The sequence below is a fragment of the Nycticebus coucang genome, chromosome 4 (genome assembly GCF_027406575.1).
Source record: "Nycticebus coucang isolate mNycCou1 chromosome 4, mNycCou1.pri, whole genome shotgun sequence".
Taxonomy (NCBI): domain Eukaryota; kingdom Metazoa; phylum Chordata; class Mammalia; order Primates; family Lorisidae; genus Nycticebus; species Nycticebus coucang.
In genome coordinates, this window is record NC_069783.1 from 92002044 (window position 1) to 92017426 (window position 15383).

Here is a 15383-nt window from a genome sequence, read left to right on the forward strand (position 1 = left end):
TAGCACTATGTTGAATAGTAAAGGTGACAGAGGACAACCTTGTCTGGTTCGAGTTCTAAGAGGAAAAGCTTTCAGTTTTACTCAATTCAGTAAAGTATTAGCTGTGGGTTTGTCATAGATAGCTTAAATCAGTTTTAGAAATGTGCCACCTATGCCTATACTCTGCAGTGTTCTAATTAGAAAAGGATGCTGGATTTTATCGAATGCTTTTTCTGCATGAGAGGATCATATGATCTTTATTTTTGCCTCTGTTAATATGGTGGATAACATTTATGGACTTGCATATTTTAAACCAGCCTTGCATCCCTGGGATGAAACCTACTTGATCATGATGTATGACTTTTTTGATGATAAGCTGTAATCTATTGGCTAGGATTTTGTTGAGAATTTTTGCATCTATATCCATGAGTGAGATTGGTCTGAAATTCTCCTTTTTGGTTTGGTCTTTTCCTGGTTTTGGTATCAGGGTGATGTTTGCTTCATAGAATGTGTTGGGGGAAATTTCTTCTTCCTCGATTTTTTGGAATAATTCCTGCAGTACAGGAATAAGTTCTTCCTTGAAGGTTTGATAGAATTCTGGTGTGAAGCCATCTGGACCAGGGCATTTTTTGGTTGGAAGCTTTTTTATTGTTTCTTTAATCTCAGTGCTTGAAATTAGTCTGTTCAGGAGCTCTATTTCTTCCTGGCTAAGTCTAGGGAGAGGGTGTGATTCCAAATATTGATCCATTTCCTTCACATTGTCAAATTTCTGGGCATAGAGTTTCTGGTAGTATTCAGAGATGATCTCTTATATCTCTGTGGGATCAGTTGTTATTTCCCCTTTATCATTTCTGATTGAGGTTACTAGAGATTTTACTTTTCTTTTTTTGCAGTTTTTGGCCAGGGCTGGGTTTGAACCCACCACCTCCAGCATATGGGGCCAGCGCCCTACTCCTTTGAGCCACAGGTGCCGCCCGAGATTTTACTTTTCTATTTCTCATTAGTCTGGCCAATGGTTTATCTATTTCATTTATTTTTTCAAGCAACCAACTCCTTGTTTCATTAATTTTCTGAATGATTCTTTTGTTTTCAATTTCATTGATTTCTGATTTGATTTTGGATATTTCTTTTCTTCTACTGGGTTTAGCTTAGATTGTTCTTTTTTTTTTCTCATTCCATAAGATGGCTTGTCAGTTTGTTGATGTTCTCTTTCTGTTTTTCAAATGTAGGCATCTAAAGTGATAAACTTTCCTCTCAAAACTGCTTTTGCAGTATCCCACAGGTTTTGATAGCTTGTGTCTTCATTGTTGTTATCATCAAGGAAGTTAATGATTTCCTGTTTTATTCCTTCCCACACCCATCTGTTATTCAACAGAAGGTTGTTTAATTTCCATGCCTTTGTGTGGGGTGGAGCGTTTTTGTTAGAGTTGAGTTCCACCTTTAGTGCCTTATGGTCTGAGAAGATACAAGGTAAAAATTCAATTCTTTTTTTTTTTTTGTGGTTTTTGGCCGGGGCTGGGTTTGAACCTGCCACCTCCAGCATATGGGACCAGCGCCCTACTCCTTGAGCCATAGGCGCTGCCCAAATTCAATTCTTTTTATTCTGTTGATATTTGTTTTGTGTCCCAGGAAATGATCAAGTTTGGAGAATGTTCCATGGGGTGATGAGAAGAATGTATATTCTTTATCTTTGGGATGGAGTGTTCTATATGCGTCTATCAAGCACAGTTGTTCTAGGGTCTCATTTAAATCTCTTATATCTTTGTTTAATTTCTGTTTAGAGGATCTGTCCAGCTCTGTAAGAGGAGTGTTAAAGTCCCCTGTTATTATGGTATTATCAGATATCATATTGCTCAGACTGGGTAAGGTCTGTTTCAATAATCTGGGAGCATTTAAATTGGGTGCATAAATATTTAGAATTGAAACATCTTCTGGTTGTATTTTTCCCTTGACCAATATAAAGTGACCATCTTTGTCTTTTTTGACTTTAGTTGCTTTAAATCCACATGTATCTGAAAATAAGATTGCAACTCCTCTTTTCTTCTGAATTCCATTTGCCTGAAAAATTGTCTTCCAACCCTTGACTCAGAGTTTTAATTTGTCTTTTGAAGCCAGGTATATTTCTTGCAGACAGTAAATGGATGGCTTGTGTTTTTAATCCAGTCAGCCAATCTATGTCTCTTCAGTGGGGAATTCAAGCCATTAACATTTATTGAAATGATTGATAAGTGTGGTAGTATTCTATTCATCTCATTTTGTGAAAGTCCATTGCTTAGTTTTATCTTTTGCATCAGTGTGGAGGTTAGGTTCTGTCCTTTAATTTCTGAGTTCTTACTTTGCTGCTGATCCATTGTGGTGGTCAGTGTGTAGAACAGGTTGCAGTATGTCCTGTAGAGCTGGTCTTGTTGTGGCAAGTTTCCTTATTGTTTGTATATCTGTAAATTATTTGATTTCTCCATCAATTTTAAAGCTTAGCTTAGGAGGGTACAGAATTCTGGGCTGGAAATTGTTCTGTTTAAGTAGATTAAAGGTAGATGACCATTGCCTTCTTGCTTGGAAAGTTTCATTAGAGAAGTCTGTGGTCACTGTGATGGATTTGCCCCTGTCGGTCAACTGGCGCTTACTCCTGGCAGCTTGCAGAATCTTTTCTTTTGTCTTGACTTTGGACAGGTTCATCACAATGTGTCTTGGAGAAGCTCAGTTAGAGTTGAGGTGACCTGGAGTCCAATATCCCTCTGAAAGCATTGTATCAGAATCTTTGGTGATATTTGGGAAATTTTCATTTATAATATTCTCTAGTATGGCTTCCATTCCTCTGGGGCATTCTTCTTCCCCTTCTGGGATTCCAATAACTCATATTTTGGAACATTTCATAAAGTCCCATAATTTTGACAGTGAACATTCTGCTTTCTCTCTCTTCTTTTCTGCCTCTTTAACTATCTGAGTTATCTCAAGAGCTTTGTCCTCTACCTCTGAGATTCTTTCTTCTGCATGGTCTAACCTGTTGCTGATACTTTCCATTGCATCTTTAAGTTCCCTAATTGACTGCTTCAGTTCCTTCAGCTCCGCTATATCCTTTCTACATTCTTCATATCATTCATCTCTTATTTGATTCTGTTTTTGGATTTCCTTTTGGTTATTTTCCACTTTATTAGCAGTTTCCTTCATTGTTTGCATCATTTCCTTCATTGTTTTCATCATGTGTATTCTAAATTCCCTTTCTGTCATTCCTAACATTTCTTTATAGGTAGAATCCTCTGCAGTAGCTACTTCATCGTCCCTTGGAGGGGTTGCTCTGGACTGGTTCTTCATGTCGCCTGGAATTTTATGCTGATTCTTCCTCATGAGTGATTTCTTTTATCTGTTTCCTTGCCCTAATTTTCCTTTCAGTTCTTCTTGCTCTTTAAGTTCCTGTGCCTGTGGACTAAGGTTTCAATGAGTCCTTTTGGTAAAGGACCAGAAGGATGAGAAGGTTGAAGAGCAACAAGGGATAGAAGAAAGAAAAAGAAAGAAAGAATGAAAAGAAAATAGAGAAAGGAGGGGGGTGGGTAAAAGGGAATACTGACAAAAAGAAGAGAGACACAGAAAGAGGGAGAGCAATATAGATGTACAGTAGGGTACTTTGACACAATCTTAAAAAACCCCCAACCTCTGGGGTTGCCCGGTTGGGTGGCTCCCTTGAGGTCAGCAGTCTTTGCTAACCTGATTGGACACAGTACCCCATCTCCAGCAAGTAGAGAGGAAAGACAAAAATGCTATAAATCAAACCAAAACAAGCAAACAGAACACTTTATGGGATAAAATTGGGTGAAAAACCAAATAATAGGGGTAGAAACACTAGCAAAAATGATGTTGTAATTATTGAAAAAGGCAGCAATGGGAAATTGTATTTAAACTAGAAAAATGGAGAAAGAAAAGAAAGAAAAAAAAGAAAAGAAAAAATCTGTACGGAAAAGGTTGAAATTAAAAAACAAAACAACAACATCAAAATAAACAAAAAACAAACAACCAAAAACAAAGCAGTATATATAGCTTTTTGAATATTGTCTGGGCAACAAGGTCTTCTGGGATATGAGATGTTAATCACAATGCTGATACGACTGGAGGCCTCCACTGATTTCTCAAACCCCACAGGGTGAACACACTAAATCTCTCTTCAGCCCTCTTAAAAGGCACTTTAAACTTCAAACTAGGCTAAGCAGAAGCTTTCCCAGGTAAGTGCTTGTCTCTGGGATCACTGCTGAAGTGTCTATCCACTTACCCAGTGTGCCAAAACCCATCTCACTCTGCCCCTGAGGGTTAAGGCTGTAAGGTGGCTCAGTCCCTGTCTTTAGGCTGCTTAGTCACTAGGTTACCAGCTCCTGCCCAATCCTTGCTCTGCAACCCTGAGGGCGGAGCTTGCCAGGGCAGTTCTCTCACAATGGCTCCCTGCAGCACACAGCCAAACACTATTAGCTCCCTCCGGCTCAGCGGCTCAGTCTGGGGCCCTAGACAATGTCCAAAGTTCTCTGCACTCCTGCTCAAGCTCTCCCCAAGGCAGTTCAATTGAGTGCCAAGTCCAAAAACACTGAAACAGTTCACAGGTAAGACCTTTCCAGTTTGCAGTCTCACTGCTGCTGTACTTACAGCTGCCAGTGGGATTAGACCGATTGAACACACATGACCACTTGCCAGTTTTCCACTGTTTTTGTCCTCCTCTTGGGGTCCAGAAGTCTCTCGCTGACTCCCTGTATCCTCGAAGGGACGATTATAGGCAGATCCCACCAGCCAGTGATGCCTGGAATCTTATCTCCCCAGACTCACGGTGCCCAGTGGCAGGGAAGCTGTTAATCGGCCGCCATCTTGCTCTCACCTTCCCAATAGAATCTTTGACATCCCTGAGATGTGGAAGATTGGGGAAGGTTGCAGGAGTGTGCTATAGGGATCAGAAGTTATGGGAGCTGGGTGGTGGTGCATATCTTGAGCCCAAGAGTTACAGGCTGCAATGAACTATGACGATGCTGCTGCACTCTAGCCTAGGTGACAGAGGAAGACCTTGTCTCTTAAAAAAAAAGTTCAGAAGGCGGTGCCTGTAGCTCAGTTGGTAGGGCACTGGCCACATACATCCAGGCTTGTGGGTCAAACCCAGCCTGGGCCTGCTAAACAACAATGACAACTGTAACAAAAAAAAATAGCCAGGTATTGTGGCGGGCACCTGTAGTCCCAGCTACTTGGGAGGCTGAGGCAAGAGAATAGCTTAAGCCCAACAGTTTGAGGTTGCTGTGAGCTGTGATGCCACAGCACTCTACTGAGGGCGACATAGTGAGACTCTGTCTCAAAAAAAAAAAATTGTTAAGGAGTTGTGCATCTTGAGTTTTGTGCTGACTTTGGTTTCTATTCACTTTCAGTGTTGTATGAAATCTTCTTGGTAAACAGTTTCCAAGAACCTCCACTCCAGCCCACACACAGCCTTTCCCAGGGCCTTGCTCTATGGCAATCCTACCAATCTCCTTTCCCAGGGCTTCCACAATCTTGGGTATTTGTTCTGATCTACCAGGACACAATTTTAGCACTTCCAAATATATCATAGAGATTTCAGACCATCTTGATCTGCCGAGATTCCTCTTTACAAAGGTCAGTAGCAAAAACAAAAGAGATGGAGCTGGGTTAGCATTTATTTTTCCCTTTACCAGTTGTTTGAATCTGGACATTTTCTGTCTTCTGCTTATGCTGAGGGTGTTGGGTTTTGTGTTGTTTTATATATTCTGTCTACTATTTTTTGTTCTAGTTTTACTTTTTTGAAGGTATTTTAGAGAAAGTACCTGATGTTATAGATTGAATTGTGTTTCCACCCCCACATTCGTATCTTGAACGGCTAACCACCCACCCTCATGCCTCAGAATATATCTGGAGATAGGATCTTCGAGGTAACGAAGTTTAAACCAGGTCATTAGGGTGATACCTCATCTAATGTGATCTGTGTCCTCGTAATAGGAAATTTGGTTCTCAAGGAGAAGATGGCTACCTGCAAGTTAAGTATTGGAAGATAGCCTTCCTTCATGGCCCTCACAAAGAACTAACCCCATATATATATATATATATATTTTTTTTTTTTTTTTTTTTTTTTAAGAGACAGAGTCTCACTTTATCCCCTCAGTAGCGTGCCAGGGTGTCTCAGTTCACAGCAACCTCCAACTCCTGGGCTTAGGCGATTCTCTTGTCTTAGCCTCCTGAGTAGCTTGGACTACAGGCGCCCGCCCCAACACCCGGTTACTCTATTGATATCTTGATCTCACACTTACAGGTCTACTTATACAGGGATTTTTTTTTCATTAAAAGTGATATTATGTGTGCCTGTCTCTCCTTCCACCTTTTCCACCTCTGCTATCCCTGAGACAGAAAGACCCACCCCTTCTCTTTGTCTTCCTCCTCAGCCTACTCGACATGAAGATGGTGAGGATGAAGGCCTTTATGATGGTCCACTTTCACATAATAAATAATAAATATATTTTCTCTTCTTTGGGATTTTCTTAACATTTTTTCTCATTTATTGTGAGAATATAGTATATAATACATATAACATACTAAATATATGTTAATTGGTGTTTGTGTTATTGGTAAGGACTTTAGTAATTACAAAAATTACTAAAGTTTTTGAGAGATTCAAAATTATATGTGGATTTTTAACTGTGTGACGTGACCGTACTCCTAACCCCATGTTGTTCAATGGTACATTTCTGTTGTTTACACCACCCATTTTGTGGGACTTTGTCATGGTAGCCCTAGCAAAGTAATATACCTGAGCTGCCCAGGATACTGCTATGTAACTTTCTGTGTAACTTTTTTGCCCACAACGGCTGTCCTCTATACAAGCCACTGCACCCAGTGCAAGAACATGAGGTCTCAAGAGCAGGGGTAGTTACATAATTCGTAGGACTTGGTGCAGAATAAAAATGAAGAAAATAGGCTGGGCATGGTGACTCAACACATATAATTCTAGCACTCTGTGAGGCCAAGGCAGGAGGATTGCTTGAGGTCAGAAGTTCAAGACCATCCTGAGCAAGAGTGAGACCCCTGCCTCTACTAAAAAGGCTTGGCATGGTGACTCAACACCTATAAGTCTAGCACTCTGTGAGGCCAAGGCAGGAGGATTGCTTGAGATCAGAAGTTCAAGACCATCCTTAGGAAAAGTGAGACTCCTGCCTCCACCAAAAATAGAAAAAATTTGGCGGGGCTCACACCTGTAATCCTAGCACTCTGTGAGGCCGAGGTGAGTGGGTCATCGGAGCTCAGGAGTTTGAGACCAACGTGAGCCAGAGCAAGACCTCGTCTCTATTAAAAAAACGCCAGGCATTGTGGTAGGCACCTGTAGTCCCAGCTCCTTGGGAGGCTGAGGCAAGATAATTGCTTAAACCCAAGAGTCTGAGGTTGCCGTGAGCTGTGACACTATGGCACTCATACAACGGCAGCAAAGTGAGACTCTGTCTCAAAAATAAATAAATAAAAATAGAAAAAAATTAGCCAGTTGGTGCCTGTACTCCCAGCTAATCGGCATGCTCAGGCAGAGGCAGGAGGATCACTTGAGCACAGGAGTCTGAGGTTACAGTGAGAGGTGATGACACAACTGTACTCTAGTGAGAGCAACAGTTTAAAAAAGATTGCAGGAAAAAACTAGGAAAGAGTGCAATTAAGGCACTAAAATACAAAGATTTTTTTCTTTGAAAATAGTTTAATACTTACAAAATGTAATAGGGGAAATAATGATGCGTGAATAACCATGTTAGCATTATCAATTTGTCTATGCTATTTTTGGCAGTATAATTTTATATGATATAATAAAGAACAACACTTTTTTTCTGTGATATCTTGATTGATCACATACCTTCTCTGGCTACTCTAGCTATTTCTAGTTTGCTTAAGCTGATGTAGTTGAGGTTTTATCACTTGCCACCTACGAGTCCAGGTGAACATTCTACTGTCTTTAGAGCATGTGAGATTGAAGAAGACACTAGGGAACTAAGAGATATGGGCAGAGAGGCTGTTAGTTCAAGGCCACCAGAATGCCCCTTTTTCCTTGTCCATGGATACAAGCCCTTCCTCCTTCCCACCCTGGAGGACCCCCCCCACCCTTCTGGGTATGACTTCACAGACCGTCAGGTTCCACAGCATCCGGAATCCAGGGGTTGAGTTTGAAGGCTCTTCGGAAGACTGGTTCCCCGATGATACACAGAGTATGGAAAAGATGAGTAGAGCCACGATCCTCTTCTTTGTTCTCCATTTGACCCAAGGTACTGTTAAAAATATATTGTAGCAGCTGCCGGGAATGTTGTTCCCCTTCCACAGGTGTGGTGAATACAGGCTTTTGCTCCACCCAGCCTTCCTTATGATTTACCATTCATATTATGCTGGAGCCCTCAATTTGCAGGTCTGGGATTTATAACTTGGGAGTAATTTAAAAGTTGTCCTGACTTCGAAGCTTTCTCCAAATCCAGAGCTGCATGAAAAGGTAGCATACAGGTACATTTTGAATTTTATTATAAAAAATTTCAAACATATGCAGAAGTAGAAAGGTTAGCATAAAGAAACACCATCCTGAATTTATCGATACATACATGCATGAGTTTTTTAAATAACAGTTTTACGGTGATATCATTCATGGACCATAAAATTTACCCTTTTGAAAGTGTATAATTCAGCAGTTTTTAGTATACTTACAGAATTGTGAATCCCCACTAATTTTAGAACATTTTCTTCACCATCCAAAGTAATCTTGTATTACTCACTGGTAGTCACTCCTCATTCCCTGTTTCCCCTGGAAACCACTAATCTACTGTGTGCTCTACAGATTTGCCCCTTCTGGACATGTCATAGAAGTGGAATACATGATGTGTTAACTTTGGTGACTGGCTTCTTAACATGCTGTCAAGGTTCATCCACAATGTAGCATGAGTCAGCATAGCATTCCTTTTCATGGCTGAATAGTATTCCTCTGCGATATTTTGTTTATATAACACTTGATAGACATTTGGTTGTTTTCACCACTTAGCTATGATGAATAGTATTGTTATGCACATAGCTCTTCAGAGTGAACATTAGGTTTCTTCCTCTATTTTTAGGGTCTTACCGCATTTAGAACCACTTTTGCTGTTTACTAAATTACTTGGCTGACCACATTCCATAAAATTCTCTCAAAGATGTCAGAGCTGCAGTAGACACAGTTCCCCTGATGGAGGACGCTCCAGCCTTGTCCTCTAGTAATGAATACCCAGATCACAAAAGTAAACAGTGCCCTCTGCGATGCAGGGGAGTGGTGCCTGAGGAAGCAGGGAAAGAAGGCCATTAAGTGCATTATAGCCTAGGGGAACCATCACTTGAAGTGGTGAGACTGTCAGGGGGCATCAGGAAAAGGGAGGAGTATCCTTTTAGGATGCTTTACTACCCAACGGGTTTTTGTGATGTTTTGCTGCCTGGCTTACTGGATGATTTAAACTTGCCTTGTATCTTCTCTTAATGCTTCATGAATATCTCAGCAAAAGAAAACTTTGTTTCTTTCATTTGCCAAAAAGCTATCACATCTAGAAGCAATAGCTAATGCACTACTAAACCTGATAACCGATTTTCCTGCAGAGTTGAAAACTGTCATGTGGGGCGGTGCCTGTGGCTTAGTGAGTAGGGCGCTGGCCCCCATATGCTGAGGGTGGCGGATTCAAACCCAGCCTCGGCCAAACTGCAACAAAAAAATAGCTGGGCGTTGTGGCGGGCGCCTGTAGTCCCAGCCGCTCGGGAGGCTGAGGCAAGAGAATCGCATAAGCCCAAGAGTTAGAGGTTGCTGTGAGCCGTGTGACGCTACGGCACTGTACCCGAGGGCGGTACGGTGAGACTCTGTCTCTACAAAAAAAAAAAAAGAAAACTGTCATGTGTACAAATGACTCAATTAGTCCATCTATAGACATAGATTATGGCTCAGGAAACTGTGTGAAAATGAGCTTTGTCATTGGTATTGTGTTAGAACTTCAGATTCTTGCAGAATCTGGATAGGTAAGTGCTGTGACCCTGCCAACCTTTTTATTAAGGGATAGGTTTCTCTTTCCAGGTGGATTTGCACACTCCCCTGGGGCCAGAAAAAAAAAAACAAACTAGCTTTGACCCTGAATCAAAAAAAAAAAAGTGTCAGACACTGGGACAGAGACCTCACTGCCACAGTAAAGAAAAGCCTGATGAAGTGGGTTTCACTTAGAGAAAAAAGAAAAGAAAAGAAAAGTCTGAGATTATAGCTGAAAATCTTCACAGGGTGCTGTAGTCTTTCAGCACAATTCATTCATATGCCTGAGGTAACACATGAGGAACCGTGAACATCTTGAGATCAGTCCCTAGAGTCCCAGGAAAGATTGTTGACCCAGTCTACTTCTCTTTGAGCCTTCCTTGTTTTTCATTCATCAGTAACAACATGAGGGTTCCTTGTGCTTAAAACCAGGTCAAGTAGGAACAGCTTTTCAGAATCAAGAAAGCAATACATCTCCAAAGTGGTCATCTCCTTCTTATCATTCCTTAGGGAGGGAAAAGGTTCTATTAAGAGACCTGAACTGTGTGATCATTTGCCTTTCTCCCCCTCAAAACTGAGCACTGAGCATCACCATCCTTGGAGTGTCACATACTGCAGTTTATGATAGATAATGAAACTGGTGATGGCAGGAATGGGACACTTTTCAGTCTACAGATCATGTTGCCAGATTTTATGTGATCACCCCATAATCTCTGGTGGGTTGTCTAGATCTCAGAACTTTACTGCCCAAGACCCTGTGGTACTCATAGGGCAGACAAGGTCCTGAGTCCAGCGCTGCTTCTCCTGGAGCAGGTCAGTCGCCCTACATCCCTCTCAAAAGACCATGCAAAAGGGCGGTGCCTGTGGCTCAGTGAGTAGGGCGCCGGCCCCATATACCGAGGGTGGTGGGTTCAAACCCAGCCCCGGCCGAACTGCAACAAAAAAAATAGCTGGGCGTTGTGGCAGGCGCCTGTAGTCCCAGCTGCTCGGGAGGCTGAGGCAAGAGAATCACGTAAGTCCAAGAGCTGGAGGTTGCTGTGAGCCGTGTGACGCCACGGCACTCTACTGAGGGCAGTAAAGTGAGACTCTGTCTCTACCAAAAAAAAACCATGCAAAAGAGTGTAAAGAGAAGTGTGCAGATCCAGTGACAGGTTTAATCACAGCTAAGTGTATTTCCCCCACAGGTTCAAATAATGACTTTTCCTCAAGTACAAAGAATCTAGACGAAGGCTTGGCCAAAATATTCAGTAAGTAACCTCTCCAGGTAATATGGAAGCTTTAGGCTGTATTTGAAGAGCCCCAGGTAACTTCTTCCTGCTGCTTTGAGGGGAAAGCAGTGCTTTGCCTGGAGGCTAGAATCTGTTTCACTAAGTGCTAAAGTCCCCCAAGTTAGGCAAAACATTGTAGATAAACCCTTGGAAAGGACCCTACTCAAAGAGGGGTTCACATAGTAGAGCAAGGCCACCTGGGAGCTCACTGCTGCACCTTGGACCCTACTTCAGATCAGCAGCACCACACCTGCTCAGACAGTCTCTGCCAGTTACAGATGGTGAGGCCCAGAGGCTGAGCTGAATGTCTGCTGGGATACTTAGCCTTAATTGACCATGGAAAAGCCATGGGAGGATTCTGCTTTTGACAATAGAGCCAGAGATAGCAATCAGGATTCTGTGGTGTGGGGAGAGAACTTTCATTAGTAGCTTTAAAAACCCTCCAGGGAGGTGCTGTGTGATGGCTTACACCCATAATCCTAGCATTCTAGGAGACTGAAGCAGGAAGATCGCCTGAGCTGACAGGTTCTAGACCAGCCTGATCAAGAGTGAGACCCATCTCTAAAAATAGTTGGGTGTTGTGGCGGGTGTCTATAGTCCCAACTACTCAGGAGGCTGACGCAAGAGAATTGCTTAAGCCCAAGAGTTTGAAGTTGCTGTGAGTTATGACGTCACTGCACTCTACTGAGGATAACAAAGTGAGACTCTGCTCAAACAAACAAACAAACAAACAAACAAACAAACCAAGAAACAAAAAAACCCTCCAGGGACTGCAGGCTAAGACTCACTGACCCACTTTAAGCCTTTTACTTAACATTTAAAAAGCCTAAGGCCTGGTGATGGCATCTATGGCTCAGTGGGTAGTGCGCCAGCCCCATATACAGAGGGTGGTGGGTTCAAATCTGGCCCCCGGCCAAACTACAAAAAAAAAAAATAGCTGGGCATTGTGGTGGAAGCCTGTAGTTCCAGCTACTGGGGAGGCTGAGGCAAGAGAATCACCTAAGCCCAGGAGTTGGAGGTTGCTGTGAGCTGTGTGATGCCACACTCTACCAAGGGTGTTAAAGTGAGACTCTTGTTTCTACAAAAAAAAAAAAAAAAAAAAAAAGCCTAAGGCCTGGGGAAGTCCTCTTTAGCAGAGAACTGAACCATATCCATCTGCTGAAGGAAGCTGTCCATTGCCATGGATGTCTCCTTGCTAGCAACTGTGCAAGGGTCCGTCAAGGAGACTGAAAGTGTCCTCAGGTGTGAGGAGGTGCTCTCAGGAGAGTGAGAACTCATGCCTTCTCCTGGGTGAGGAGCTGCTGGATCAGAGGTGCTGTGACCACAGAGCAATGCCTGCTGATTCCTGTTAGCAAGAGGGGAATCTCTTGACATACGATTGACCTTTTGTTCTGGAGCACCCCATGTCAAGAACCCTGGGTTTTCTCCTCTCCATGAGTGCCATCACAGAGGCTCAGGCAATCTGCATTGATGGCCAACTGGCAGGTGATCAGGACGGAATGAATGAACAGCTGTAGGCAGTGCTTGCAGCCCCACTTGCTGTACTTAAGCACCTGCTGTCTAGGAGGTAGGAGGCTTGTTCTCACCTCGCAGGTGACCCTGTGTCTCTGCATCCAGTCCCACATGTGCAGGAGGGGAGCCAGTGCATCTGGAGGCAGGAGACTGTTTCAGGGTTTGGCAAGATCCCCTGACCGCTCTAGGACCTGCTGACCTGTCCAGCACATGCCAGTGTGGGCCTTGACATCAGAGGGCCACTCTCAACTCACCAGGTTCTCTCTGAGTAGCATTTTCAGAAACTCACAGGTCAAAATCAAGGAGAGAGTGGTGAGCAGACCACATCATCTTTGTGGTGAGTCTGGCGGTTAATTTTCTGGTGTCCTGTCCTAAGCACCTATTCTGTCAAATGGGTAGCAAAGTATACAGAGACCTGGAACATGGCTGAGAACGTACACAAAATGAATGGAATTCATGAGCGTTGTTTTCTGTGGCTTAGCAAAGAAAATCTTGAGGAAAAGTAAAACTGCTACTTCCCAGGGAGGGTAGAAGCCTGCAAGAGAACTTGATATAGTTGAGGAAAAGTAACCCTGAAAAATTAATGACAGTTTTATGAACAAAGAGCTTTCTGGGCTTACAGAATCTGTTCTGCTTTATTTCTAGCCTCACAGCCTTACCCCATTTTTTGTGGGTACAATTTTCATATACAACATTTGTAAATGAGTTTTAAAACGCTCTGAGGATGGCCTTTCCCTCTGGATTTCTTGGGTCCTTGGCAGTACAGATGTTATGGAAGTGTTGAGGTCAGACCCCTCCTGGCTCTAGGTCCTTCTCTGATGGCATGGGTTTGGAGGTGTTATGTGTCATCTTGGTATGGGATGTTGTCTGTTTGCAGCAGCCCCTTGATGACTGCCTGGAGGACTTTTTATGATGCTTGTAGCTCATTGAGTTATTGTCCCCAAGAGGCTGTTGCTGTGTGTCTATGTCACACACTGGTCCACCAAGACTTCTATGAGACCATAAGCACCAGATTGTTGGTGAAGGGAGTTGATGGAGGCACTCAGCATCCATGAACAGGAGTGACCTTGAGGTCTTAGTAAATAGCATGATCCAATGAATCTAGAACTCAGCTTCACCTGGCCTGGCCCACTTCTCTCTCCTGAGGTCTGCTCAGCAGCACCTGCCTTCTGGCTGCCATGGGGCCAGTTGGTTTTCTTCTCTGTTCTCTGCCCCTTGATTTGCTGCTCAGAGTGACTGTGTCCATGTGTCTGGTTGTCTCTGTATTTTTGCCTTTCCCACATGTCTAGGTGGCTCAGGGATGCAGACCACACAATAGGTCACCCTCCTCTCTGAGCCCCAGCACCTTGGACAGTTTCTTTGCAGAACTAGGGTTTGGTAAAAGCTTGTGGTATGAATGATGTGCAGTCTTCTACTCCCTCCCAATCTACATGAGCATTATCATCTTCAGGAACTTATGCTTGGTTCCTCCAAGCAATAGTGGGTCATAACAACCAAGAGGCCAACATCGTCTCAGCAAGGGGAGTCCACATGTTGTCATAGTAGCTGTGCTGGGTAGGAATGCACTTGGTTGCAATTACTTGACTTGCAGAGGATTAAATAGAGAGTGGTTTATTTTCCTTCTGTCACAAGCAATCTGAGGGAGGCAACATGGCTTTAATGCATAGCTCATGCAGGGCCAATTTCTCTGTCATTGTGTCTCTTGGTCATAAGATGGTTTCTGTAGCTGCAGATATCACATCTGCTTTTAAGCCAGGAGAAAAAGGGGATGGGGAAGCACAGCTCCAGCACACCTTTCTCTTCCATTCAGAGAAGGGCTCTTTTCCTGGATCCCAGGAGGCTTCTGAGCACCTCTGTATGTTCCATGGCTCTGGGAGAGTGGAAATGGAAGATTGGGCATGGAAATGCCTTAAAACTTGCAGTGGACACCTCTTTTTTCTGTCGTATGTTTGGTGACATGTTTCCTTATTTATTTACTTATTTTATTTATTTATCTATTTTGAGACAGAGTTTCTCCATGTTGCCCTGGGTAGAGTGCCATGGCATCACAGCTCCCAGGAACCTCAACCTCTTTTATTTTTATTTTTTTTTGTAGAGACAGAGTCTCACTGTACCGCCCTTGGGTAAAGTGCCCTGGCGTCACACGGCTCACAGCAACCTCTAACTCTTGGGCTTACGCGATTCTCTTGCCTCAGCCTCCCGAGCAGCTGGGACTACAGGCGTCCGCCACAATGCCCGGCTATTTTTTTGTTAGTTTGGCTGGGGCTGTGTTTGAACCTGCCACCCTCGGCATATGGGGTCGGCACCCTACTCACTGAGCCACAGGCGCCGCCCTTCTCAACCTCTTTTAAGCGATTCTCTTGCCTCAGCCTTCCAAGTAGCTGGACTACAGGAGCCTGTATTTTTTTATTCTTGACCTACATATTCCATGTGTGCAAGGTCCCAAAGAGCAGAAAACTAGCAACATTTACTCGTTGATCTGGGGTTATTGTTATAAAAAAGATGGTGATGGACACTTTCCAGACATTCTGCCTTCAGCATGATCCTCACACTGTCACTGTGTTTAGCACTTTTATAGACATTGTTTTATTCAATTTTCACCA

At 43.2% G+C, this 15383-nt stretch overlaps 1 protein-coding gene across 1 annotated transcript in view; it reads left to right on the forward strand.

Annotated features, from left to right (window-relative positions):
• Positions 1 to 8200: 8200 nt before the first annotated feature.
• The window catches only part of C4H2orf92 (chromosome 4 C2orf92 homolog), a 33713-nt gene continuing 26530 nt past the window's right edge, over positions 8201 to 15383 (forward strand). Inside the window, exon 1 of the mRNA XM_053589359.1 lies at positions 8201 to 8246. Within this exon, the coding sequence (XP_053445334.1) occupies positions 8201 to 8246 (46 nt within the window). The remainder of the gene's footprint in view (positions 8247 to 15383) is intronic.